We start from the raw sequence: 27628 nt of genomic DNA on the forward strand, positions 1-27628 counted from the left end.
AGCCCCTGGGTGCCGCAATTTTTGTGCAATTTGGCTGAAATTTTGCACCTGGGAGCCGCAATTTTTGTCCGATTTGGCTGAAATTTTGTACATAGTGTTCTGTTATGACTTTACAGAATTTTACTAAGTACGGTCATAATCGGTCTATAACCTGGTATAGCTCCCATATTAACCAATCTCCCGATTTGACTTCTTGAGCCCCAGGGAGCCACAATTTTTGTCCGATTTGGCTGAAATTTTGCATGTAGTGTTCTGCTATGACTTCCAATAACTGTACCAAGTACGGGCCAAATCGGTCTATAACCTGATTAGCTTCCATATAAACCGATCTCCCTATTTGACTTCTTAAACCCTTACAAGCCGCAATTTTTGTCCGATTTGACTGAAATTTTGCATGTAGTGTTCTGTTATGACTTCCAACAATTGTGCCAAAATTGCGTCTTCCAGGGACTCAAGAAGTCAAATCGGGTGATCGGTTTATATGGGGTCCAAATCGGTCTATAACCTGATATAGCTCCCATGCCGTAATTTTTGTCCGATTTGGCTAAAATTTTGTAAGTAGTGTTATTTTGTGACTTCCAACAACTGTGTCAAGTACAGTTCAAATCGGTAAATAACCCGATTTAGCTCCCATATAAACCGATCTCCCGATTTAACTTCTTGAGCCCTTGGTAGCCGCAATTTTTGACCGATTTGGCTAAAAATTTGCACGTAGTGTTTTATTATGACTTCCAACAACTGTGTCAAGAACGGTCCAAATCGGTTCATAAACTGATATAGCACCCATATAAACCGATCTCCCGATTTGATTTCTTGAACCCTTACAAGCCACAATTTTTGTCCGATTTGGCTGAGATTTTGGATGCGATGTTTTCTTACCACTTCCTACAACTGCGCCAGTTACGGCCAAAATCAGTCTATAACCTGATATAGCTCCCATGTAATCCGGTCTCTCGATCATGCTTGTTCGGTTCCTAGAAGCTTTAATTTTTGCTGAATTGACAGGTTTTTGGTATGTACAATAGAGTAAAATTATGCCCTACAACTTAATTTATTTTGTAGAAATTTTTAGCAGAATCCATGGTGGTGGATTCCCAAGATTCGTCACCGGGCGAACTTAGCACGCTTTTACTTGTTGATTATACAATAATTTTTTGGTCAGTGGTCAGTCACTATTCAATGCCAGTGTGAACTTGCCTGCTAAACGAACTGCATTGGAATAATATCCTGACCTTTAGGACATCATATAATTTGTTATCACCTCATCCAAAAATCAGTGAAAGCAATCAAAGTCGCATTTTTTTCGGGTTCTTTTGTTCAAAGAGCGTTCTGTTAAGGTAATGCTTTGAATAATAGAAACTTTTTATTATTGTTATCGGTCGTGGATAGATAGGTACATTGAACAAACAAGGAAATGAAGCTGATACTGGTACATCATAATTAATTCAAGATTTTATTTTATTGGGAACTAAGGATAAAGTGGAGCAACAGTGCTTACTATGGGGGTGTTTGGCATAGGAGGTTCAGTTGGGGGACCAACATAACCGCCACCACCACTGGGGGGAATATTACCGGCATCTTCGGTGGGTGGAGTTGGTGCTGCAGTGGGTAAATAGGGAACAGCATTAGCGGCCAAGCAAAGCAATAAAATGCTTAGAAGGAAGTAAAGGACTAGAAGGGAATAAAAATAGTTATAAAGGATTTAAGAAATTGGCTTTAAAAGGACTATTAAAAAAAAAAATTTTGTAAATTTTTTTGCTTAAGGAATTTTAGAAATTTTTAATTCGTTTTCACTTACACTTCATTTTCTTCTGTTAATTAATTTTTCGTTCGCTTTAAGTAATCCAAAGTGTAACAATCAAATTCTTATGATGGTAAATTTTTCCCTTAACAGAGTCTTTTATAGTTTCTATTACCACATGCCTATCGCTTTATAATGAGAGATAAATAAATGAATTTAATTAAAATTTTCCAAATATTTTGTTTTATCGTTCACACTGACTTTTGGCCCACCATATTCATGTTCTAATCAGTTTGAATGAAAGACGATAATTTCATTAAAAATCCCCACCAAATACGTATTTAATGATTGTTAATGTTTTCACCCAGTCGTTTGCCAATAAATTAAAATATATATTAGATTCCTTGGAAGACTATCAAAAAAAAAAAAAAAAATAAATAAATAAATAAAATCAAATAATAAGTCAACTGTCTTCAAAACAAGAAGTTATTTTTATACCAGAAAATATTTATATGAGTCATTTTATTTTTGGAATTTGCATTTAATGTTCTAATATCCAAGGGATAGTAGCAGATGCATGTACATTACCTTATGTCCCACTGTTTATCTATACAAGTTAAAAGTTATAATAAGTGAAAACGTGCCAAGTTCGGTCGGGTCGAAGCTTGGTAACCCAACACCATAGATCGCATTTGTTGAGTTCCTTCCCGGTATCTCTTTTTAGACAAACAAAGGATAAAACAAAAGAATTGCTATGCTAATTGAATTGAATGTTGGAGACCATAGTAGAAGTCTATATGTAAAATTTCAGCCAAATCCAATAAGAATTATGCCTTTTAGGGGCTCAAAAAGTAAAATTGGGAGATCGGTTCATATGGCAGCTGTATCAGGCCAAAGATCGATTCAGACCATATCAGACACGTATGTTGGAGGTCATACAAAATTTCAGCCAATTCGGATAATAATTACACCCTCTTGAGGCTCAAAAAGTCAAGATCCCAGATCGGTTTATATGGCAGCTACTAGCTGACCCGGGCCAGCTCCATTCTTAAAATACTTCATTTCAGCCGGATGTTCTCATGATGTCTGATTTAGTTTAGTGTTTTTGGGGGAGATGTGGTCCCCCAGATACTTGGCCCTGAAAAAATATCAGCATCGTGCTCTTCTCTCAAATACCATTTATTTAAACCCCTTATTGCCATTGGCTTAAGAGGAGTTTACAGGATAAGGCGTCCCCCAAACACATGGCCCCAAAATAGGTTATCAAATTCGTTTTCTAATCTCAAATACCTATCATTTGAGCCACATATTGGCATGATCGAAAATTTTTATCCCTTTTGGGGGTGTTTTGGGAAAGGGGTGATGCCCTAAATACATGGTCCTACATTTGGATATAAAATTCGTATTCTACTCCCAAATACCTTTATTTGAGCCCCATATTGCGAGGGTCACTAAAAAATTGCTGTTTGTGGGGCATTTTGGGAAAGGAAAATTGGTCCCGAAAATAGATCAATTCTTGATCTACCCCCCAATACCTTTCATTTAAGCTCCACATATATTTATATATCATTTATTTAAAATTGGATATCAAATTCGTTTTCTAATCTCATTTAAACTCCTGATTGCAAAAGTCAGCAAATATGTCCGGTTTGGGGTATTGGCCCTAAAAACTATGAATATTTAGTTCCACTCTCTTAAGACCCAAATTGTCTTGGTGAGCAAATATGTCCTATTTGGGGGTTGTTATGGTGGTGGGAAGTTCGCTAGACAGTTGGCCCCTAATGTTGATATCAGATACGTGGTCTACTCCCACATACCTTTAATTTGAGCCCCATATTTCCATAGTCGGCAAACATAACAGGCTGGGGGGGTGTTTTGGGGGATGGTCGGCCACTCAGTGAGTTGGCCTTGAAAATATATATCGGATCCGTGTTCCACTTTAAAACCCCTCTTATTTGAGCCTCATATTGGAATAGTCAGAAAATACTATTTGGGTGGTGTTTGGGGGGGTGGGGTGGCCCCATAGACACTTTTCCCAAATATTGATATCACATTCGTGCTTTACTCCCAAAGACCTTTAATTTGAGCCCCATATGGCTATGGTCGTAAATTTGTTCCCTTTGGGGGATGTTTTTGGGAAGAGGCGGCCCCCAAACACTTGGTCCCATATTTTGATATCAGATTCGTATTCTACATTCAAATATCTTTTATTTAAGCCCCATATTCCCATGGTCAGTAAATAAGTCCTGTTTGGGGGGAGTTTTGGGAAAGGGGTGGACCCCCAGAAACGTGGTCCCACACTTGGAAATCAGATTCGTATTCTACTCGCAAATACCTTTCATTTGAGTCGCATATTGCCATGGCCGGTAAATATGTCCGATTTAGGGGTGTTTTGGGGCTTGGGGTGATCCCACTAGTACCTGGATCGACAATTGGATATCAGATACGTTTTCTTATCCTAAATACCTTTCATTTGAGTCCCATATTGTCGTGATTGTTTTAAATATATGTTTGGTGGGTTTTAGAGTGGGGCAGCCCTCCTAGGTACCCATCCGAAATTTGGACACCAAATTTTTATTTTCGCTTAAATCGCACCACCCATCTCCGAGATCTGGCGTTTCTGAAAATTAGGGTAGGGGGGAGCCTTGCTTTCTCACGATCTGGGTCTTCCCATAAGATTTTCGCCGTCCGACCGACCGTTTCGCTGTTCCACAGGGTTGCTGCGCCTTCATCATCCACGCCCTTAACTCGGACTGCGTCGACCCGAAAGGATTTGGGTTAACCAAGTTTATTGACGGCAGTTCTCTGGCCTTCACCGCCAAATTGTCTGCCCTCTCATTCTCCCTTACTCCGTTATGGAGCGGCACCCAAACAATTCGGATTTGGCCATCCTCAGAGAAGACGTTAATCTCCTTCTTATATTCCAAGACTGTTCGTGATCTTACCGTCCTGGTTGTTATTGCCCTTATGGCAGTCTAAGTCAGATCTCTGTCCCACTCTGACCCCTCTTTTTTTAAAAAAAAAACTTGGCATGGACGTCGAAGGGTCTAATGCAAGTTTGGTTTGGAATTTCAACGAAATAGGTTTATAAATGAGTTTTTTATGGGCACAAGAATTCAATTCGGGAGATTTAAATCGATAGATCTTACTATTGGGTTGCCCAAAAAGTAATTGCGGATTTTTCATATAGTTGGCGTTGACAAATTGTTTCACAGCTTGTGACTCTGTAATTGCATTCTTTCTTCTGTCAGTTATCAGCTGTTACTTTTAGCTTGCTTTAGAAAAAAAGTGTAAAAAAGTATATTTGATTAAAGTTCATTCTAAGTTTTATTAAAAATGCATTTACTTTTTTTTAAAAAATCCGCAATTACTTTTTGGGCAACCCAATATTATCACAGCTATATTCATATGTTGGTCCGATCGGGCAATCCATGCCCGGCATGGATGTCAAGGGCTCTAATTCCGCCCACTGTTCCAAATTTCGCCGAAATCGGGTGATAAACACGATTTCCATGTTTGTGTATCTATAGTTGAGATGAATTTAATGTTAATCAGGACCATTCCTTGGTATCCTAATTGCCCTACATTGCCCAATTTAGATACATTTTTGTAAAAATCGGAAATAGGGATATCAGGCGTCAATCGATTATTAAATTATTCATTAAAACCATATATGTTTGCCTAGTGAAATGTTAAAGCTGCCATCGGCCACCAATCACTTTTTTCTTATGATAATTGGCAATTTGAATTTTAACGCCTAATTCATGCATTTGAATCACCTTGTCTCTCAAGGGTTTGTGACTTTGCTACATACTGTCATAATTGTTCGAATATGGCAACCTTATAAATGTTCTTAAGAACTGTTATACAACTTTTTTGTCTTCATTATTTTTACATGTATTAATATAACATATAACAGACGCACCGCACATGACCGTGTGGCCTAATGGATAAGGCGTCGGACTTCGGATCCGAAGATTGCAGGTTCGAGTCCTGTCACGGTCGCAGACGGTTTTTTTTTTATTTATTACTCATTTTTATTGAATAATATGAAAAAAACAATATTAATCTTTTTTTTATTATTTTATACCTTTAGACTATTTTGTTAAGTTATTCGTACTATCTACAATGTATGCATACTTCACTTCTTTATAGTATGTGGTTTAGATAATAAAATCTTACCCATTACAATGTTAATGGTGACACCGCAAAGCCAAGTTCAATCTAGCATGACGTCATTTCTTTGTTAGATTCTAATGGTTGTTGTTGTTTGCGAAACCAGATTGTCATATTTTGTTCGATTTTCTACATTTCTTTAACAACAGCTGTGGGGTCATATCAGGTTAAGGAATGTTAATCATCATCGTTGTTGGTTATGGTATGGAATGCGTTTTAGAAGGTTATGAATCATTAATTATTTTTTAAAGAACTTTTTGTATATTTTGTTATTATAAATAAAAAGTGTTCAAAGTCGCCTAGTTATTAACAGACCGTGTGGCCTAATGGATAAGGCGTCGGACTTCGGATCCGAAGATTGCAGGTTCGAGTCCTGTCACGGTCGAAATCTCTTATTTTGGCGTAAGGAAAGGCAAAAGATATGAGGTGTCGACCAGTTGGTGGTACGTACGTGCACGTACCAAAGGAAGGGCCAAGAAAAAGTTGTTGTACCGCTAATTAGATGGCCAAACCTTTCTGATAAATCCCAATGTATAAGTAGATACACGGGGGTTAATCTTAATCCATATTGACTAGGACACTCGCGATGATATATAGGAAAGAATACTTCATGGCAAGTGTGATTAAGACCGGGTTTATATATCCATCTTACGTTGAAGATACTAGATCATTACAGCGAGACCCCACATTGGTATGACGTTATAGAGCCAAACCTTTAAACGTCTGACCTTCGATTTCTATTTGGGTGTAATATGCACTATGACATTATGAAAGTACAGAGTATAAACAATCCTATGGCAGCCGGTTCTACGTACCGGATTGACCCGTTGGATTCCTTCATCGGCAAGGGCTGCCGCCTCAGTGAACAACACACTGCTATAACAACAACAACAACAACAGAGTATAAAAGAAATGCAAAAAAACCATAGTTTAAGGGTTTTCTAATAACAAACCATCATAGGATACTAGGTATCTTCATGTAGTCATTTCGTTTGCACCACATCGAAATATTTTACTTCTTAAGACCCTTAAGGGGGCAATTCTTACTCGAATTGAAATTGAAATTTTACACAATGACTTCTACTATGGTCTCCAACATTCAATTCAATTTTGGTCCGAATCGGACTATAACTTGATATAGCTTCAATATTAAATCAATTATTTTCTTTTATCCTTCGTTTGCCTAAAAGGCGATATCGGGAAAATAACTTTACAAATTCGATCCATGGTGGAGGGTATATAAGATTCGGCCTGGCCGAACTTACCACTCTCTTACTTGTTATTGATCGACATCCATTTCCACATCGAAACATCCATTTCCTACTCCACAAAGTGTATATATTTCGGATCGTTGTAAAATTCTAAGGCAATTTGATAATGTCCGTATGTCTGTCCGTCCGTCCGTCCGTGTGTCCGTCAGTTGTAATCGCACTACAGTTTTTTAAAATGAAGATATTGAGCCGAAATTTTGCTCATCCTCCTATTACTTCCATACGCAGGTCAAGTTCTTAAATGGGCCAATCCTGACTATATATGGATGTAATACCCTCCACCATAGGATGGGGGTATACTAATTTCGTCATTTTATTTGTAACACCTCGAAATATGCGTCTGAGACCCCATAAAGTATACATATTCTTGATCGTCATGTCATTCTAAGTCGATATATCCATGTCCGTCCATCTGCCTGTCGAAATCACGCTAACTTTCGAAGGAGTGAAGCTACCCGCTTGAAATTTTGCACAAATACCTGTTATTAATGTAGGTCGGTTGGGATTGCAAATGGACCAAATTGGTTCATGTTTTGATATAGCTACCATATAAACCGATCTGGGGTCGTGACTTCTTGAGCCTCTAGAGGGCGCAGTTCTCATCCGATTTGGCAGAAATTTTGCACGTGATGTTTTGGTATTACTTCCAACAACTGTGCTCAGTATGGTACAAATCGGTTCATAATCTGGTATAGCTGTCATATAAATCGATCTGGGGTCTTGACTTCTTGAGCCTCTAGAGGGCGCAATTCTCCTTCGATTTGACTGAAATTTAGCATGAGGTGTTTTTTTTTATGACTTCCAATAACTGTGCTAAGTATGGCGTAAATCGGTGCATAACCTGATATAGCTGCCATATAAACCGATCATGGGTCTTGATTTCTTGAGCCTCTAGAGGGCGCAATTCTCATCCGATTTGGCAGAAATTTTGAACAACGGCTACTCTCATAACCTAACAACATACGTGTCTTATATGGTCTGAATCGATCAATAGCTTGATACAGTTCCTATATAAATCAATCTCCCGATTTTGCTTCTTGAGCTCCTACATGGCACAATTCTTATCCGAATGAACTGAAATATTAGACAATGACTTCTACAATGTTCAGCATTCATTTATGGTCCGAATCGAACTTTAACTTGATATAACTCCAATAGCATAACAGTTCTTATTCAATTTTCTTTGTTTGCCTTAAAAGAGATACCGCGCATAGAACTCGACAAATGCGATCCATGGTGGAGCGTATATAAGATTCGGCCCGGCCGAACTTTGCATGCTCAAACTAGTTTTTCATTAAATTTTTAACTGAATTTTTTTTTGCGATTGTATTTTTTGTCTAGCAAAAAACATTCTTCTCATCAGTTAAAGGTTACCCCACGGGAAATGGAATATGTCCCAAACTTGTCACAGTATGGTCCTACGGTGATAGGAACCGGTTCCAGTTCTCGTCTCCTTATAGGAAAAAAACTTATTACTTTTATAAGGGTTTGTCGCTAGAGGTAACGAATTGCGTAGAATAGGTCATGGAACAGTTCGAAAAGAGTATACTTTGCAAGTATTTTTAAGGAAGGTAACATTAGTTATCAAATATATTTAATAGAAAAGCAATAATTAAGCGGCGTTTTAAAAAATAATTAAGAATCATAAGCTATGACAATTCAAACTTTTCGTTCCCTGTAGGAAAAGTCCTGTGACAGGTAACTAATTCTCCCGTTTAGGACCGGTATCTTTGAGGCAATTGACTACACATTTTCCGTAGGGTAATAACAAAATGATGAACAGTTTTTCTGCAGATGAGCCATGGCTTAAAACTCATTAAATTATTATCTGATTTTCTGTATCTTTATGTGCGAATAAAAAATAAACAACATTTCATTTGAAAGTTCATAATGGAATTTTTTGTATCTTATTCAAAACATTTGTTTTGTATAAAGTAAACAGAAAGGTGATCATAAATGAAAAAGGAACTAGTTCCTCTTGTGGAATGGCTAAAGTATCTATCCTTAGATTGAATCAAAATTCCCACTTCTACTTACCATAACTGTGCATAATTAAATTATCGAATTATTTTCCTATTTGGTGTGATCAACGCATTTATTTGAAAATATCCTTTTGGTAACATACAATACACAATGAATAAACTTAAACATAACAAGTGTTTTGACTAAATAGAGAGAGTTTTGTCAAACATAAACATTTTTTTGTTTGGAAAGCGATTTCCATTTCGTTATTATAGGTTTTTGTTTATTTTTTTATTTTAGTTAACATGAAAACGCAACAAAGTAACAGATATAACAGATTTCAATTCAATAAAACAAGTAATCGAACATTGTATGCCTCGAAAAGATTTTAAATCATATTCGTTTAAAATTCTAGTTTTTATTTTAATTGGTGTGGTAGGTTTTGGTTTGAAGTATTTTCGTCTTCTTCTTCTTCGCCTTTTTCTTCAGTTGAATTGAACTACTAACAACAATGAACACAGTTTAAATGTTTAAACAATTAAAGCAATATAGATATTAAAACACAGCAACGTTATTACATATGTTTGTGTGTAAGTGGGTATGTCTTTGTCTGATATATGGGATTTATGATATTGTTTTTTTTTTTAATAGATGTATTGTGTATTTGTCACTTACTACTCAGATTCATTTTTTTTGGATTTATCAGTTTTCACAATATCCTCATCATAATATTTTTTTATTTTTCATCCTTTTTTTTCTAAATTATAACACATTTATTTTGAATACATACAACTCTACATTTGAATTCAGTTTCATATATCAATGATACATCATTTATCTCTTTTCATTTTCTCTCACTGTTCTTCTTTAAATATGTATATTTTCCAAAATTCTCTATAACAATTGTATTTTTTTTATGTATATATATAATTTTTTGTATATGTATATATAGATCTATGTATATTGGATTTTTTTTATTCCATATGATATGTATTTTTTTATATATGTATAGTATATATGATATGTAATATTTGAATAAACGATTTTCGTTTTTTTTCATCTCTTTATTCTTCTGCATATTAGCGATATGTATAATTATTATTACTTTTTAGTTAAGTTAGTTAAGTCTCTATATGGCGTGTTTATTTGTGTGTCTGTATGTGTATGGTAAAACTTATCATTTGTTTCAAAAATTTGTAAACAAAATTCTTAAAATCTTCATTAGTCATTTCTTGAAGTACTACCTTACCCCCAAATTGTAAAAATTTTTTAATTAAAATCTGGTAACATTATAACACATTATGTGTCATACATTTGTATGACTGTATGACACTTGAATAGCTTGTGCATTTTATAACATTAGCTGTTATAACAGAAAAAAGTTTACATTATGTCAACTGTTCGAAGTTAACAGCGAGTTTATGTATACATTTAGCTTAGTGGGCTGTACATGACCGTGTGGCCTAATGGATAAGGCGTCGGACTTCGGATCCGAAGATTGCAGGTTCGAGTCCTGTCACGGTCGCAAAAAGCTGACAACATTTGTGTTTTTGCAACTTTTTGTAATTTATTTTAAATTATTGAGAAATTAAATACAGTGGGCTCGGGTAATAAAATAAAATCAAATAAAACCAAATAATATCAAATAAATTCAAATAAAATAAAAAAAAATACTAAAATAAAATAAATAAAAATAAAATGAAATTAAAAATAAAATAAAATAAAATAGAACAAAATTAAATTATACAACATTACAATGATATATAAAATAATGCACATTAAAATAAAACACATAAAAAAATTTAGTTAAATTAATTTCAAACAAATTAAAAATTGAGTTAAACAAAATTATATAAAAACAAAATAAAATTTAAAAATATTAAAAACAAATATTTTTATTCCATTCACAAATATTATCGTTGATTTGATTGGAACATGTATAATTACTTGAGAGTTTATGTATGTATATCATGGACGGACAATAATAATAATGTAAAAAAAAAAATTGTAATGGCTTTTAACCATTATTTATTTAATACAGATTAAAAGAAGCTAAAAAATACAATAAAAATTATGTTAATTAGGACGTGCCATGGTTGCAATCTTTAAACTCGCAATGTATTTAAAATTTTTTTTTGAATTTTTTACAAAATCTACAGTAAAAAAATTAAACATTGACAGAAAATTTTTATAGTTTTTGTATCAAAGTATTGGTAAGAAAATTTTTATGAAAAAAAATTGAAAGAACATTTTTTATACCCTCCACTATAGGATAACGGTACTAACTTTGTCATTCCGTTTGTAACACATCGAAATATTATTCTAAGACCCTATAAGGTATACATATATTCTCGATTGCGATGACATTTGTAGTCGATCTACCCATGTTCGTCTGTGGAAAGCACGCTTACATACGAAGAGTTAAGCCAGGCGCTTGAAATTTTTTTGTTTGTTCGTTTCCACGCCTCTCTATCTGCCCCTGCCGACTGAGTGGTCGTCTCCCCATGCGTGGAGAGCGCGTACACACCAAATTCCGGAATGTGGCGGGTTAGTCGTTGTTCTATAGTTCCGGCTATAGATAGTACGTCAGCCGTTCATTAGCAGAGTTGTAGAGTAGGTGCCGGATGATCTATCGGCCTATGCAATAGGCAAAGTTCTACTGGACCGCAGAGAGAGTTCTAGACTAAGTGCCAGAGCCCATGTGAGAGGCAAATGAATAAGGACAACGACTTTAAAAAATTGACAACTACTGATGAAAGGCCAGGTTCTAATGTTCCGCGGAGTTCCGGTAGAATATGATAGATGAAATAAATTAGCATGGGTTCCAATTCAGGCCACTCAAAGCGAAAATCAGAAAATTCGCCAATACAGGGCGAACTAAGCTTACAAATATGCTCCTACTGACATAAGGGACATTAAACCCCTTAGACGAACGTTTAATAAAACCTAATAAATACTTAGCGTTGTTGTTATATGGTTCTGAGGCACGGGTACTTGTGAAAGCAGACGAGGCAGTGCTTGGAGTGAAAAGATTGCTCGTAAAATATATGCATCAATTTGCGTTAATGGAGAATATTGGCGTCGTATGAAGGTTGGCTAGATCATGTTGTCAGAATGGATGCAGTAGCTCCAGCAAAGAAGTCTCTTGAAGGCAAACAAGGTGGTACACGCAAACCGGGACGACCAAAAGCCCCATGAAAAGATCAAGTGGTGGGAGACACCTTTAAACTTGCTGTCAGAGATTATAAAATGAGCGCAGAAGATCGAGGCTCTTGGAACGCTATTCTACGTTTGGCTAGTGGAACAAATGTTCTCATAGCCATAAAGACTTATTAACGTTATTAACGCAAGAATCGATGTGTAGATGAAACCGTAGTCTACGATCTAAGATAACGCCTAGATCAGCAAACGAATCAAGAGCTAATAGGGTTCGTACAAACTGAAGAAATTCGAAAGTATAGGCTGGGATCTAAACAAAGACAACATTCCATTTGCACTGCACCAATTGACAAGAGAGCTTAGATCGTAATGCAAGTAAGTTGAATCCACAAGCGAGTTCGTATAAATAAAAAGCTTCACATAATCAGCATACATTAGTATTTTAGAAAAATTAATAAAATGAGGAAGATCGCTTAGATATGGAACAAGAAGTAATGGACTCAAGTGACTTCCTGTGGTTCACCAGAAGAAACAATGATATCATTCATCCATTGAACAGTACTCCATTGAACAGTACTCTCTGGGTACGGCCCGCGGAGCAGGGTGATATCCTATCTAAAAGAGCCATCGGAAAATCCATATTATCGAGTTTAAGAAGCAGTAGCCTGTGTATCACAGTATCAAAAGCCTTGCTAAAATCGATATGAATAACTTCTGTGTGTTTCCCATTCACAAAACCCTTATGAACATGGCATACAAATTCCATGAGGTTAGCAAAACCGTGCTGAAAAGATGAAATAACACTCTTTAGAAAATGTGATATTCTTCTAGAAACAAAAAGTTCAACGAGCTTAGGAATTGCACTCAATTTTGCGATGCACCTATAATTAACTACAAAACATCTATTGGTGGGCTGGGAAATATGCCTTATCTAGTGAGTAGTTAAATAATCCAGTAAAGTTCACTTGCACAAGATATTAGGATATATGTAGGTCGGAACACCATCAGGTCCAGTGACGAATGTGGAGCGTAATGTCGTAAGCCCTGATAAAACTTCCTCTCCCGTCAAGATAAATGGTTCAATTTCCCCAACTTAAAATCATAATGGCTATTGAAAAGTGTTCTGAGTATACAAGGACTGGAAAAAGTCGGCAAACAAATTCCCAATTTCAGAGTCGTCCGACTACTCCTTGTTCCCAAGTTTCATACAGTCGGGAAACTTCTGTGTTCTTCTTTTAGTATCAACAAACTTGAAAAAGCCCTTGGGATTACGCAAGAGGTCCTGTCCCAGGAGAATAACATCTGGAGTTCTCAGTATTAAACCTGCTTCTCGCCAATGAATACTTCGAGTAATTCTCCCCAGTATTCGATCCCTTAAAATTCCTGAACAGTTTACTTTTAATATTGCGTAAACGCTTAAGTGCAGTTGGAAACCAAATACTTCCTATTAGTGTAGGACAGTTGGGATTGTAAATGGGCCCTATCGGTCCATGTTTTGATATTACTCCCATAGAAGCCGATCGCCCGATTATATTCCTTGAGCGTCTATAGAGGGCAATTTCTGTCCGAATTGGCTCAAATTAGTACGGTGTCGTTTTCTATGACAGATGTGCTAAGTATGGTCCGCATCGGTTCAAAATCTGATAAAGCCCCCATATAGACCTATCTCCTGATTTTACCTCTTCAGCCTTTGGAAGGCGCAATTCTTATCCAATATGGCTGAAATTTTGCACAATGACTTCTCCTAGGACTTTCAACATCTGTATCAAGGATGGTCTGAATCGGTCTAAAATCTGATATAGATCCTATAAAATTGATCTCGCGTTTACACTTCTTGAGCGCCTAGAGGGCGTAATTTTTGTCCGATTTGGCTGAAATTTACACAAATATTTCTGTTATGACCTTAAATATGCGTGTCAAATATGGTCTGAATCGGTCCACTCCCATTTAAACTTCTTCCGATTTAACTTCTAGGGCGCAATTCTTATCTGGTTTAGGTAAAATTTTGCACAATGACTACCCTTATGACCTCTAACATGCGAGTTAAGGATGTCCTGAATCGGTCTTAAACCTGATAAACCGATCTCGCAATTACCTTTCTCGTAATTTCATAGCCTGATATAGCTCCAAAAGCATAGCTATTCTTATATAAATATCAAGGTGGATTTAGCACATTTTGACTTGTTTAAGTCATCGCCGAAGAATTTCCCTGTACAAAAATTCCACATCAACCCTTTCACAATACATCCGTTTACCAGCATAAAGACCGTGTGGCCTAATGGATAAGGCGTCGGACTTCGGATCCGAAGATTGCAGGTTCGAGTCCTGTCACGGTCGAAGGAGTTTGTGATGAGCTAATCTTTTATTGCATTGGTAAAAAGCTCTATAATGATAAAAAATAAAAAAAATAAAACAAGACTTAGCTTCACTTGGAAATTTTAAGAATATTTCTTCCATTTTAGTTTCTAAGACAACCATTAGAAAAAAAATTAGCAAATTATTTGCAAACTTGTAATTTACATGCTTAGATTTTTGCAAGCACATTGGCAACCCTTTAAAAACTATTGTTAATTAAAGGTTATTTGTCAGCCCGGTGGGATGTGACCGTGTGGCCTAATGGATAAGGCGTCGGACTTCGGATCCGAAGATTGCAGGTTCGAGTCCTGTCACGGTCGCTTTGTTAAATATATCTTTTTTCTTAGATTAATTGCATACAAAATTAATTTCATAAAAAAATTCAAGTTTGAAAGTAATTTACAAAGACTAAAAAACAATATTGGTAAAGTAAATACTACTTAATAAAAAATTGCAAGCATATGTGTGGCATATTTTTAGGGGCTTTTGAATAATAACATTTTTTTATATGTTATACTACTGTAATAATACCAAATATGTATGCTACTGTACTAATGCCACTGCAATAATAAAGTATAACAGTGAAATATAAATTACTATATAACACATTATGTCGATAAATTTGGTATATACAAATTTATCGAAATTCACTTAGCACAGCCATGAGCCATCTATGTAAAGCTATAGGACAAGATTGTTATAACAAACTGTAATAAAGACAAATGTCTTCAGTATATCGAATGAATATAACAACAAAAGCAAATAAAGAAGCTATTGGAGTCATATGGTTCATCATAGACACGTGACGAAAAAGAAATCATACATGAGCACTGGTGAAGAGACGGGATATTTGGATATAAAAGTATATTCCGATATAGTCTATCTTCGACACGATAAATTTACTGTAAAAATTAGCTTAAATTCGACAACAGACAGGCTCCTGATCACTGCTAGATCATATTACAGTTTCTTTTACTTAAAGAGCCGAGGAAAGAACGCGAATCATTTAACAACAAGATAAACAAAGAGTTAAATACTACAATTTATTTAAATACAAATTTTCCCATTAATAGAGATGGGGGATGAATAAGTACCCATAAGGTATTTACCCGGCAAATTGGATAAATACTCGGGTATTTACCCATTTATACCCAAAATCTGGGTATTTATAATTTTGCGGATATCCTGGGTATAAAAACTTTTTCTGGAGATCGGTTTATATAGTGGCTATATACAACTAAATTCTGATTATTTTTTAAATCAGAAGGTCATGTTTATATACAAAGAATACGAAATCATCAAGAATTGTTTGGATAATGTTTTTATATCCCGATATCTGCAATGTTATAAATACCCAAAAAGGTATTTATTGAGCATTTATCCAATGAATACCCAAGCGTTGGGTATTTACCCGGTAGAAACCCATCTCTACCCATGAACTTTCCACTAAGGAACAGGGATCAATTTCTCACATATCATTGAGTGCTGCCCTATTCAAGTTTAAGCTCAATGGTAATGTGCGCTAGTAATGAGAGAAATTATTGTACAAAAATTTAGCCCAATCGAATGAAAATTGCGCCCTCTATTGGCGCAATGTGTCTCATAGTTATCATTAAGTGTCGGATCGCATATTTTTGTTCTTTTTTGGAAAAAATTGAACTTAGACTGATAGTATCGATAGAAATAATTTCAATCGATAGTCGTACAAAAAAAAAAAAAAAAAAAAAAAATAACGATAGAATAGATTGTGCTATCGATATTTTGCCAGCTCTACAAGAAAGTATATATATTTCTGATCGTCTTAAAATTCTAAGACGATTTAACGATGTCCGTGTGTCCGTCAGTTGTAATCACGCTACAGTCTTTAAAAATTGAGATATTGGTTTGAAATTTTGCACAGACTCGTATTTATTCTATACGCAGGATAAGTTGTTGTATGGACCAAACCGGACTATGTATAGATATAGGTGCCATATAGACCGATCTGGCAAGTTAGGGTCTTAAGCCCGTAAAAGCAGTATTTTTTTACTGATTTCGATGAAATTTTAAACAGGAAGTTGTGCTAGGTGCATCGATATTCAAACCGAACATCGGACCATATTTACATATAGCTGTCATATAGACCGATATGCCAGTTTAGGGTCTGAAGCTCGTAACAGGCGCATTTATAATCCGATTTCGATGTCATTGAAAACAGTAAGTATTTTTAAGCCTTCCAACATCGGACTCAAATTTGGTTTATATCGGACCATATTTAGATATAGCTGTCATATAGATCGATTTGCTTGTTTTTAAATGCCGCAATTATTGTCCGATTGCGTTGAAATTTGAAACAGTGAGTTGATTAAAGATAACCGACTCAAATATGGTTCATATCGGTTTATATTCAGACATAGCTACCATATAGAACGATCTGCCGAATAAGGATCTTGAGCCCATAAAAGCTGCATATATAACCTGATTTCGCGGAAACTTGAAACAGTGAGCTGTTTTAAGCCTACGATCATCACAACTAAATATAGACCGATCTGCCGATTGAGGATCTTAAGCCCATAAAAACCGCAACTATATTCCCATTTCGCTAAAATTTGAGTCAGTGAGTTGTTTTAAGCTTTCCGACATTCCACTCAAATATGGACCACATTTAGATATAGATGCCATATAGACCGATCTGCTGATTTAGGGTCTTAAGCCCATTAAAGCTGCCATTAATGTCCGATTTAGCGGAAATTTTAAACAGTGAGTTGTTTCAAACCTCCCGACATTCTACAAAAATATGGTTTGGATCGGACCAAATAAAGATATAGCTGCCATATAGACCGATCTGCCGCTTAAGGGTCTGAAGTCCATAAAAGCTTTATTTATTATCCGATTTCGTTGAAATTTGATATAGTGAGTTGTTTTAAGCCTCCCGACATTCAATCCAAATGTGATAATGATCAGACTATGAAGGTACAGCTGCTATATAAACCGATCTCCCAATTTAAGGTCTTAGTCTCATAAAAAGCGGATTTATTGTCTGATTTCGCTGAAACTGTTACTTGTTTAAGAGTTCTCGGTCCAGACCAGCCCTTTTTTAGATATAACTATTGATGTGGTAGTGGAGTTATAATAAAATAGGATGATTAATATATCCATCGTGGTGGATATATCGTCGTTCTGAATCGATCTAGCCATATCCGTTCGTCCGTCCGTTACGATAGAGGTCGGACGCGTAAAGCCAGCCGCTTGAAATTTTGCACAGATAATTAATATCAATGTGGGTCGTTGGAGATTGCAAATGGGCCATATCGGTTCAAACTTAGATATAGTTCCGATATAGACCGATCTCCTGATTTGACTTCTTGAGCCCCTGGAAGCCGCAATTTTTGCTCGATTTGATTATAACTTCCAACAACTGTGTACGGATGTACGGTTCAAATTGGTCTATAACCTGATATAGCTCCCATATAAACCGAACTCCCGATTTGAGTTTTTGAGTCCTTACAAGTCGCAATTTTTGTCCGATTTGGTTGAAATTTTGAATGCGTTATTCTGTTAGGAATTTCAACAAATGTGCCATGTACGGTTCAAATCGGTCTATAACCTGATATAGCTCCCATATAAACCGATCTCCCGATTTGACTTCTTGAGCCCTAGAAGGAGCAATTTTCGTCCGATTTTGCTGAAATTTTGAATGCGTTATTCTGTTATTCCTTCCAACAACTGTGCCAAATACGGTCCTAATCAAGCTATAACCTGATATAGCTCCCATATAAACCGATCACCCGGTTTGACTTCTTGAGTCTGATTTGGCTGAAATTTTGGATGCGTTGTTCTGTTAAGACTTTCAACAACTGTGCCAAGTTCGGTTCAAATCGGTCTATAACCTGATATAGCTCCCATATAAACTGATCTTCCGATTTGACTTCTTGAGACTCTGGAAGCCGCAGTTTTTGTCCGATTTTGCTGAAATTTTGCATGTGGTGCTCCGTTATGACTTCCAACATCGAGGCAACTCCTACAGAAGTCATTGTGCGGTATCCCCGGTCGATGACCAGCCGTAGCGCCTTCGCAGCCGGGCAACCATCAACCTAGTGCTACCTCACCACCGACGCAGCCCTGGCTATCCCATCTACTGTGTTCAGTAGCTCGACAAATGGCGCGTAGGCAAGACAGCAATGACTGGTCCGCCCGGCGCAGACGAACCCTTCTGGCGCACTCGTTCGCGCTCTCATGTCCCACCTCAGCGTCACATCGTGGGCCCGGAGCCTATCCAGGGATTCCAAATAATTAGTTACGCATCTCGATCTCACCATCCTCGACCCCAAGGTTTTGAGTGCCGCCCACACATACATAAATTCTGAGTATCGAGGGCGTTAAGCCTCTTGCCTTACCACCATGCGCCCCGGTAGCCGGGTTGGTAGCTTGCTTGGATTACCAGTGCAGGGGTCGTGGGTTCCATTTCCGCCAGAAACCCTGGTCTGTCGCTACTGTGGTATCACAATGGACTTAAAATTGTCTAAGTGAGTTTGTAAAGGACTGCCACTCTTACCTAGAGGTCGCAATTCTTATCCGATTGGAATGAAATTTTACACGAAGTGTTTTGTTATGATATCCTAAAACTGTGGATATTATAACAATAACCTGATATAGCTGCCATATAAACCGATCTTGAATCTTGACTTCTTGATCCACTAGAAGGTTCAATTCTTATGCGATTTATGATATTCAACAACTGTGCCAAGTATGGTTTAAATCGGTCCATAACCTGATATAGCTCCTATATAAACCGATCTGGTATCTTCACTTCTTAAGCTCCTAGAGGGCGCAATTACTATCCGATTTGGTTGAAATTTTGCATGACGTATTTTATTATGACTTTCAACAACTGTGCCATATAAGGTTCAAATCGGTTCATAACATGATATAGCTTCCATATAAACCGATCTGGGATCTTGACTTCTTGAGCCTCTAGACGTCGCAATTATTACTCGATTTGCCTGAAATCCATACGTGTTCATTATGGTTTGAATCGGTCTATAGCCTGATACAGCTCCCACATAAATCGATCTCTCTATTTTACTTCTTGAGCCCCCAAAGGGCGCAATTCTTATTCGAATTGGCTGAAATTTTACACAGGTCTCCAACATATTGTATAATTTAATTGTGGTCCGAACCGGATTATATCTTGGTATCCCTCTAATGGCAGAGCAAATCTTTTCTTTAATTTTTTGTTTTTTTTGCCTAAGAAGAGATGCCGGGGAAAGAACTGTGATCCATGGTGGAGAGTGTATGATCCATGGTGGAGAGTATATAAGTTTCGGTCCGGCCGAACTTAGCACGTTTTTACTTGTTTTTATTATTTTAAATAAAATATTTGATAATATTGGCTAATGCTTGGAAAATTATGGAAAACACGATTTTTCTCCTTGTATAAGTTCTTCTATGGTGTATCGGATGTTTTGGTAATACATATATCGTTTCTCTCACAATAGAGGATGAAGAACAAGAAACCAAATTTTCACCAACAACATTCCAATCCGTTTACTAATGTTCCAACTTTGCAACTGAACACATTTTCATGAGAATACCATTTAAGAGTGTACATATAATGCGATTACGAAGAACTCTTCAATTTGGAAAATGTTGTAATAACGCAATCAAGTTCTTCGGTTCTTCATGACAATGACTCCTTTTAATCGAATATGTTTATTTATCAATTAACACAAAACTAAAACAACCATTGAGGGGGGCAGGGGGGAGTTTTTGTCCCTTCTTCCCTCCAGTTGGCCAACTCTTCAAGCTGGGAAGTACTTGTATTGTTGGTTTTGTTTTTGTTATTGTGATAAGTTCATGCGCTAAGGAAAAGAACATTGTTTATAATTTGAAATCAGTGACCTTTATCGATAAATAATGGAACAATTTCAAGTGAAATGAAACAAGAACAGCAGCAACAACAACTACAAAAATATTGGTAGTGACAGTGATGACTGAAAATAAAGTATTTTTTTCTTTGACTTGAGTTTATTGTTGGATTTTTTTAACAATTGTACTTTGAGTTCGTTGTTTTATGGTTATCATATTTTTTTATATAGAATTCTTGAAAGTTTTTGTCACTTCATAGGCCGTAGTTTGAAATTGGTGATATATTTTTGTTGAATGATTCAATTTTAGTTTGTTCCAAAATGTACGCCTCATGTCACTGGGTGTGTCCAAAACATAATTGAATTTAAGAGGAATTTTGTATCTATGGAAAAGATTTAAAATTGTTTAAAATTCTTTTGTCTTTTTGGGGTGTTGTACTCTTATGAAATTTCTAATGAAATTTTGATTTCTAACATAGTTTTACTTAAACAAACTATTTAATAATAATAATGTAATAACAATTATATAGCAACAAAACATTAAATGGCAATAGGAACTATATAGTTTCTCTGATATTTAAAGAAATTATTAACATTGTTTTTTTTTATTTTTTTTTCTTTGGTTATGTATGTGTGTGGTTAAAGCAATTTTAAATAATCATTGTCATAGTATGTATATACTCTCTATATTTATAAATATTTCTAATTTTAACATTCGTTTATTGTTTTAGATTTATTGTGTTTAATTTAATCTTTTTCTTTCTGTTTTTTTTTTTTTTTAAATAATGAGATTAGAGTTATCACACACACTCGTAGATAGGTAAGTTTTGAGGATTTTTGGTTATAGGTTGTGAATTCAAATTGCGATGGGTGTGAATGTTGAAATACACTAAAGACCACAATACTACATTTATGCCTAGCATTGGTGAAGAGTAGGCGTTCCACTCTCTATTTTCCTATTGAGAGATGTGGTAGCAGCTTAAGAAATCGAAGCGAAGTATGTGTTAATGCGGCGACTGTATCTAAATTTAAATTCAGCAGAACGACGCCTCTAGTAGATTGTATGTTTTATACGTTTTGTCTCGGATCATGTGCTCCTAGCGATTTGAATCTTGTTGGCCGACATACCAAGGGGCCATGAGAACATCTCTACAAATAGATTTTGTCGTATAAATGACAGGTTCCTGAAGATTCAGCTAAAGCTGATATCTCAAAGAACTCATTTATGTAAGAGAACTCACTGCGATGTTTGATTGTTTGTGGGAAAATTTTCTTCTTCAATATCACACTAAACTAAAAGGCCATCTATTTAGAGTCAAAGAGATTAACTTGTTACTTTAAGTGTTTGCTCCATTCCTGAATCTTGCCAAAGTCCGTAAGAAAGTCTTCGTTCCTGAGATTATTGGGGCCATATCATCGACATACGTACCAGGAGCAGTACAAAGTCGCAGAGAAGAAAACTTCACTCGAGAAGTAGCAAATTTGGAAGTTTTACATGCATACATACATGCTAATATCCAAATTGGTGAAATGAATGAATAGAAAGCATGACGAAGTAGTTAGTAACCTAACGCAATACGTGTAACAGTATGACGTGAATAGCGAGTACTTGCATAGAAATGATTGGATCGTGGCAACAATTTTTGAAGTACCTTAAAATTAACAGTTTTAAGTGTTACACCATTGGTTGCCTCTCTTTTTTAAAATAATGTTTTTTACACTAGTTTTGTAAATTTTCTAAAATGTTGTGCCGACTGTATAATACCCTATACCTACCCTATAATTACAAAGTGGGAGCTATATCTGATGGACGGGTTACAAGCTGTGTCTGATAGACTGGTTCCTTGGCTTAAGGAGTTATGCTCTGCTTTTATTGGTATATCATATACACCTGTGGGACTGAGGGACACAAAGGTAATTTTTATTACGAAAGCAGGAAATCCTTATCACACGAAGACGAAAGATTTTCGTCCTATTAGTCCGCCATCCTTTATCCTGAAGACTCTTGAGAGGTTGATAGAAACATATCTTAGGGCATAGATTCCTGGAGATCGTCTGTCGCGGCAGCAAGTCTACTGAAATAGCCTTTCACGACCTAGTAGGCTACATAGGTAGCATTTTTTGACATTGAAGGTGCTTTCAATAATGTGAAACCGACGTTAATCATGAACGAGTTGGAGTTTCTAGGCATCAACTCCACCGTAAGAAAGTTTTTATAACTGACTTACTAAAAGACGCGTTACGGCAGGTTTGGGATCTGTGGATCTTAAAAGATGGGTCAGCTGAGGAATACCTTGAGGTGTACTGTCTTTTAACCGCACTAGGCACGTCATCCACTTACGCGACCATTTTTACACGTAAAAGATGTAAAAATGGTCACGTATGTTAATGATGTGGCTGTTATTGTCTCTGGGAGAAAGAGATGTAAAAACAAACGTGGTTATTGCTGTTAGGAGAAAGTTTCCCAACACTCTAAGAGATATACTTCAGGAAGCTCTACTTGCAATAGCGAATTGGGCTACCGAAAGTGGTCTAGGCGTAAATCCGAGCAAGACAAAATACAAGCTACCTAGAGTGGCACCTGTCTCATTGGGAGGAGAGAATGTACCATTTACAGTAAGCTCGAAATATCTGGGTGTTTTGCTGCACAGAAAATTGGTCTTGAAATCCAACATTTTGGAGAGGGCCAGCAAACCAACTCTTGCCTTGCACTGAAAAAAATAAAAATCGGTTTCACGAAATTAATTGATCCAATTAATTTTTTAATTGAAATTGCTTCAGTCACGAAAAAGATAATATCAATAATTTTTGAGAAAATATTCAATTAAAAAATTGTTGATATTTCCGATTAGTTTTTATATTGATCCAATTAAAAAATGATTCAATTAATTCTTTGGTTGATTCAATTTAAAAAATTGATTGAAATTGTCGAAATATCCAATTAATTTTTTTATTGGATCAACTATAAATTTAATTGTCAATATATTCAAGTATTAAAATTTTTGCGAAAAGTGCGCTGTATAGGGCGCACCTTCGATTTCGATGTAACATATTTCACATATTTAAAACTCCTGCAACACGAATTTGAGGTTTATGTTTTGTTCATGACTCCTGCTTAGAAACAAAACAACTCTGGGGTTTTTTCCAAAAACGAAACGGAAAATATGGTTTCCGAACTATAAAAGAAACAGTGGCGAGGCAGTAACTTTATAAAGTTTCTGATTCCATTAAAAATGATTGAAAGAACTAACCGTTCAGATTTAATTAAAAATATGATTGAATCAATTAATTTTTTAATTGAAAATTTCAGTCGCAGTTGTAATTGAAAAAAAAAAAAAATATCCAGATTCAATTAATAAATTATTGGCTCAATTAATTTGAACAAAAATGTTTTCAATTAAATTTTTAATTGAAAAAATGTTTGTGAAATTTTTTTCTGTATTTAAACCTGCGTGTCATGCAGTGAGTATATACTGCAGTTGTCAGACCTATATTGCTATATACTGTTGTGGTCTGGTGGACGGTACTTCAAAAGTCAATCTACTGTTCAATAGTCAACCGGATCCAAAGTATGGCCTGTTTGTGCATCACAGCCACACTGAGGACGACACAATCTGATGCACTAAATTTAATGTTGCATCTAATGCCTCTGGACATTGTGGCTAGACAAATTGCTACGATCACTGCCGTGAGGCTAAGCGAGCTTTCTCCTTGGTTTTGTGGCGGGTACGAACACTGTGTTATCCTTGATGACCAACGTTCCAGGCAGTGTGGATTACACTCTGCCTGAGCCGCTTTTTGAAAAAAAGTACTGTACCACTATTCCTGATAGAACTGATTGGAACTACGAAATCCCTTGTAATAAAAGTTACATTGACTTCTATACGAATGGTTCCAAACAAGACAGCCAATGGACGAAAGCGTATAAGTGAGTTTGATGGCAGAATGCCACTTTACGTAACCATATCCAAATATTCTACTCCAAAACAAATAAATCGGCGTTAAATTCGGCCGGGCTGAGCTCTTTGGATACCCACCACCGCGGGTATATATACAAACCACCTAACCACCTTTCGTTATAATCCAATAAAAGATTTATAATTTATGCCCCAATAGCAGCTTTATCGAAATATGGTTCGATTTGGACCAAATTCGACATGGATATTGAGAGGTCTAATAAGTACAAGTCATTGTTCAATTTTGTAGAACAAAATATTGATCTTTTTGATAGCCATACCAAATATAGACTGATCTGAACCATATACGACACGGATGTCGAAAAGCCTAACATAAGACACTGAGGCCATGACTTTAAATAGAGAGATATTTGTAAACGGCAGCTATATGGAAATCAGAACCGATCTGAACCAAATTGAAAAAGGGATGTCGAAAAGCCTAAGACAACTCACTGTCCCAAATTTCGGCGAAATCAGACAATAAATGCGCCTTTACTTGGCCCAAAAACTTATATCGAGAGATGGGTCTATATGGCAGATATATCCAAATCTGGACCGATCTGAGCCAAATTAAAGAAGAATGTTAAAGGGCCTAACACAACTCATTGTCCCAAATTTCGGCGAAATCAGACAATAAGTTCGCCTTTTCTTGCCCCAAAACCTAATATCGAGAGATGGGTCTATATGTCAGCTATATCCAAATCTGAACCAATCTGGGGCAAATTGAAGAAGGAAATCGAAGGGCCTTACACAACTCACTGTCCCAAATTTCGGCGACATTAGACAATAAATGCGCCTTTTATGGGCCCAAAGCCTTAAATAGAGAGACCGGTCTATATGCCAGCTATATCGAAATCTGAACCAATGTGTGCCATATTTCAGGAAGATGTCGAGGGGCTTAGTTTAACTGACTGTCCCAAATTTCGGCGACATCGGACAATAAATGCGCCTCTTCTGAGCTCAAAACCTTAAATCGGGAGATTGGTCTATATGCCAGCTATATCCAAATCTGAACCGATCTGTGCCATATTGCAGGAGGATGTCAAGGAGCTTAGTTTAACTCACTTTCCCATATTTCGGCGACATCGGACAATATATGCGCCTTTTATGCGCCCAAAACCTTAAAACGAGAGATCGGTCTAATGGCAGCTATATCCAAATCTGGTCTGATATGGGCCACATTAAAGAAGGATATTGAAGGGCCTAACACAACTCACTCTCCCAAGTTTCAGCAAATGTGGCTTTTATGGGTCTAAGACCCTAAATCGGCGGATCGGTCTATATGTGGGCTATATCAAGATATAGTCCGATATGGCCCATCTTCGAACTTAACCTGCTTGTGGACATAAGAAGAATCTGTGCAAAGTTTCAGCTCAATATCTCAATTTTTAAAGACTGTAGCGTGATTTCAACAGACAGATGGACAGACGGACGGATCGTCTAAGATCTAGCCATGATCAGCGTAAAGATCAAGAATATATATACTCTATAGGGTCAGAAATGGATATTTCGATGCGTTGCAAACGGAATGACCCCATTCTTCGGTGGTGGTGGTGGTGTCAAATGCATTAAAAAATTTCAAATTTGGATATTTTCCGTACATTCGGTATTTGTGTGTGTGTGTTAACTCTAAATATTAATTTTTTGTTTGACAATAATTTTGGTATACTAATTTAATTTTCTATAGTCTTTAGGGTGAGTGCCTGTGTTAATTTGTTACAATACAATATTATTTTTTTTATATATAAATATGCATGTCCTCATTTACTTCTTTAATTTATGAAACAGTTTGCTAAACATTTGCTATCATTTAATTAACTTCAATATATATATGTATATCGTATGAGTATGTTAATATGTGTATATATGCAAGTGAATGCGTTGACGTATGTAAGTTCCCTACTCAGTTAAATCATTAATAACATTCAATAAAATTTTCTATTTTTTTGATAAACTTTCATATTTTTATGTGTATATATACTCTGTCATGTCTTTAACTTATATTGTTTAGTTGTTGTATAATTTTTCTAAAATTTGTTCAATTAATTATTTTCTTTGGTTTTGCTTGTTATTTGTGTGTGTTTGTGTTATTTTATTGTTAAGGTACATTTTTATGATATGTATTGTTATTGTTTTACTTTCTTTCTGTTCCTTTTCTTTCACCTTGGAAGGGGGGAGTGTTTACTTTTTAGTTTAAAGTTCAAATTATTTCGTTTTTATTTTGTTTTTCGTGTGTTTATGTTGTTGGTTCCTTAATTCTGCAACAAATCTCTCATGATGTCCAACGAGTCTTGTAAGGATTTGGCATAACGTGAAGCACTTGTATCTTCACATTCGTAAAATGCTGAAACACAGAATATAATCTGATCCGGATGTGGATTGTATGAGCAGCCATAACCTTTGGGGGTTACGGGACCATAGCCCATGAAACTGTCTGTAGTAGATGCCACCTAGATTTTTGTTTTTTTTTTTTGTGAAAATATTTGGTTGATTTCTTGTCTTTTTGGGAATTTTCAAATATTATTTGTGTATTTTTTTGATTGTGCCCACAGTGCTTAGTGCTTTTGGTGCTTTTTGGTTTAACTGGATTACCTTTAAAATGCATGGGTGCAATTGTGTTGCTTACACATAATATTGAGTGCAAAAAAGTGAATACTGAAAATTTAAAATTTTTAAACATTTAAAATGGAATGAATGTGATAATGTGATAAATTATAAAAGACAAGTAAGAGCGTGCTAAGTTCGGCCGGGCCGAATCTTATATACCCTCCTCCATTGATCGCATTTGTCGAGTTCTATGCGCTTTTTAGACAAACATAGAATACTGAATAAGAACTCTTATGCAATTGGAGCTATATATAGTTGTAGCGCGATTCGGACCATAAATGAATGCTGAATATTGTAGAAGTCACTGTGTAATATTTAAGTTCATTTTGATAACAATTACGCCTTGTTGGGGCTCCAGAAGCAAAATCGAGAGATAAGTTTATATGGGAGCTGTATCAAGATATTGATCGATTCAGACCATATTAGACACGTATGTTGAAAGTCATGAGAGAATCCGTGGTACAAAATTTCTGCCAAATCGGGTGAGAATTCCGCCCTCTAGAGGCTCACGAAGTCAAAATCCCAGATCGGTTTATATGGCAGCTATATCAGGTT

At 36.0% G+C, this 27628-nt stretch overlaps 1 protein-coding gene, 1 long non-coding RNA gene and 5 other non-coding genes across 9 annotated transcripts in view; 5 read left to right on the forward strand and 2 right to left on the reverse strand.

Annotated features, from left to right (window-relative positions):
- Nucleotides 1-1317: 1317 nt before the first annotated feature.
- On the reverse strand, nucleotides 1318-2141 carry LOC131994734 (uncharacterized). The gene is made up of 3 exons (XR_009396874.1): nucleotides 2003-2141; nucleotides 1799-1929; nucleotides 1318-1671 (listed from the first exon to the last, which is right to left on the reverse strand). It is a non-coding gene; the product is annotated as an uncharacterized LOC131994734 (long non-coding RNA).
- A 3532-nt stretch (nucleotides 2142-5673) lies between these two features.
- On the forward strand, nucleotides 5674-5746 carry Trnar-ucg (transfer RNA arginine (anticodon UCG)). Its single transcript has one exon. It is a non-coding gene; the product is annotated as a tRNA-Arg (tRNA).
- A 483-nt stretch (nucleotides 5747-6229) lies between these two features.
- Nucleotides 6230-6302, forward strand: Trnar-ucg (transfer RNA arginine (anticodon UCG)). Its single transcript has one exon. It is a non-coding gene; the product is annotated as a tRNA-Arg (tRNA).
- Nucleotides 6303-10602: 4300 nt separating this feature from the next.
- On the forward strand, nucleotides 10603-10675 carry Trnar-ucg (transfer RNA arginine (anticodon UCG)). The gene has a single exon. It is a non-coding gene; the product is annotated as a tRNA-Arg (tRNA).
- A 3898-nt stretch (nucleotides 10676-14573) lies between these two features.
- Trnar-ucg (transfer RNA arginine (anticodon UCG)) lies at nucleotides 14574-14646 on the forward strand. Its single transcript has one exon. It is a non-coding gene; the product is annotated as a tRNA-Arg (tRNA).
- Nucleotides 14647-14911: 265 nt separating this feature from the next.
- On the forward strand, nucleotides 14912-14984 carry Trnar-ucg (transfer RNA arginine (anticodon UCG)). The gene has a single exon. It is a non-coding gene; the product is annotated as a tRNA-Arg (tRNA).
- A 5701-nt stretch (nucleotides 14985-20685) lies between these two features.
- The window catches only part of LOC106091888 (choline O-acetyltransferase), a 192216-nt gene continuing 185273 nt past the window's right edge, over nucleotides 20686-27628 (reverse strand). Inside the window, exon 7 of one of the 3 annotated variants that reach the window (XM_059361595.1) lies at nucleotides 20686-20893. In XM_059361595.1, the coding sequence (XP_059217578.1) occupies nucleotides 20876-20893 (18 nt within the window). In that variant the 3' untranslated portion in view covers nucleotides 20686-20875. The other 2 variants (XM_059361596.1, XM_059361594.1) reach the window with 2 other exon arrangements.

The sequence above is a fragment of the Stomoxys calcitrans genome, chromosome 2, assembly GCF_963082655.1.
Source record: "Stomoxys calcitrans chromosome 2, idStoCalc2.1, whole genome shotgun sequence".
Classification (NCBI taxonomy): Eukaryota; Metazoa; Arthropoda; class Insecta; order Diptera; family Muscidae; genus Stomoxys; species Stomoxys calcitrans.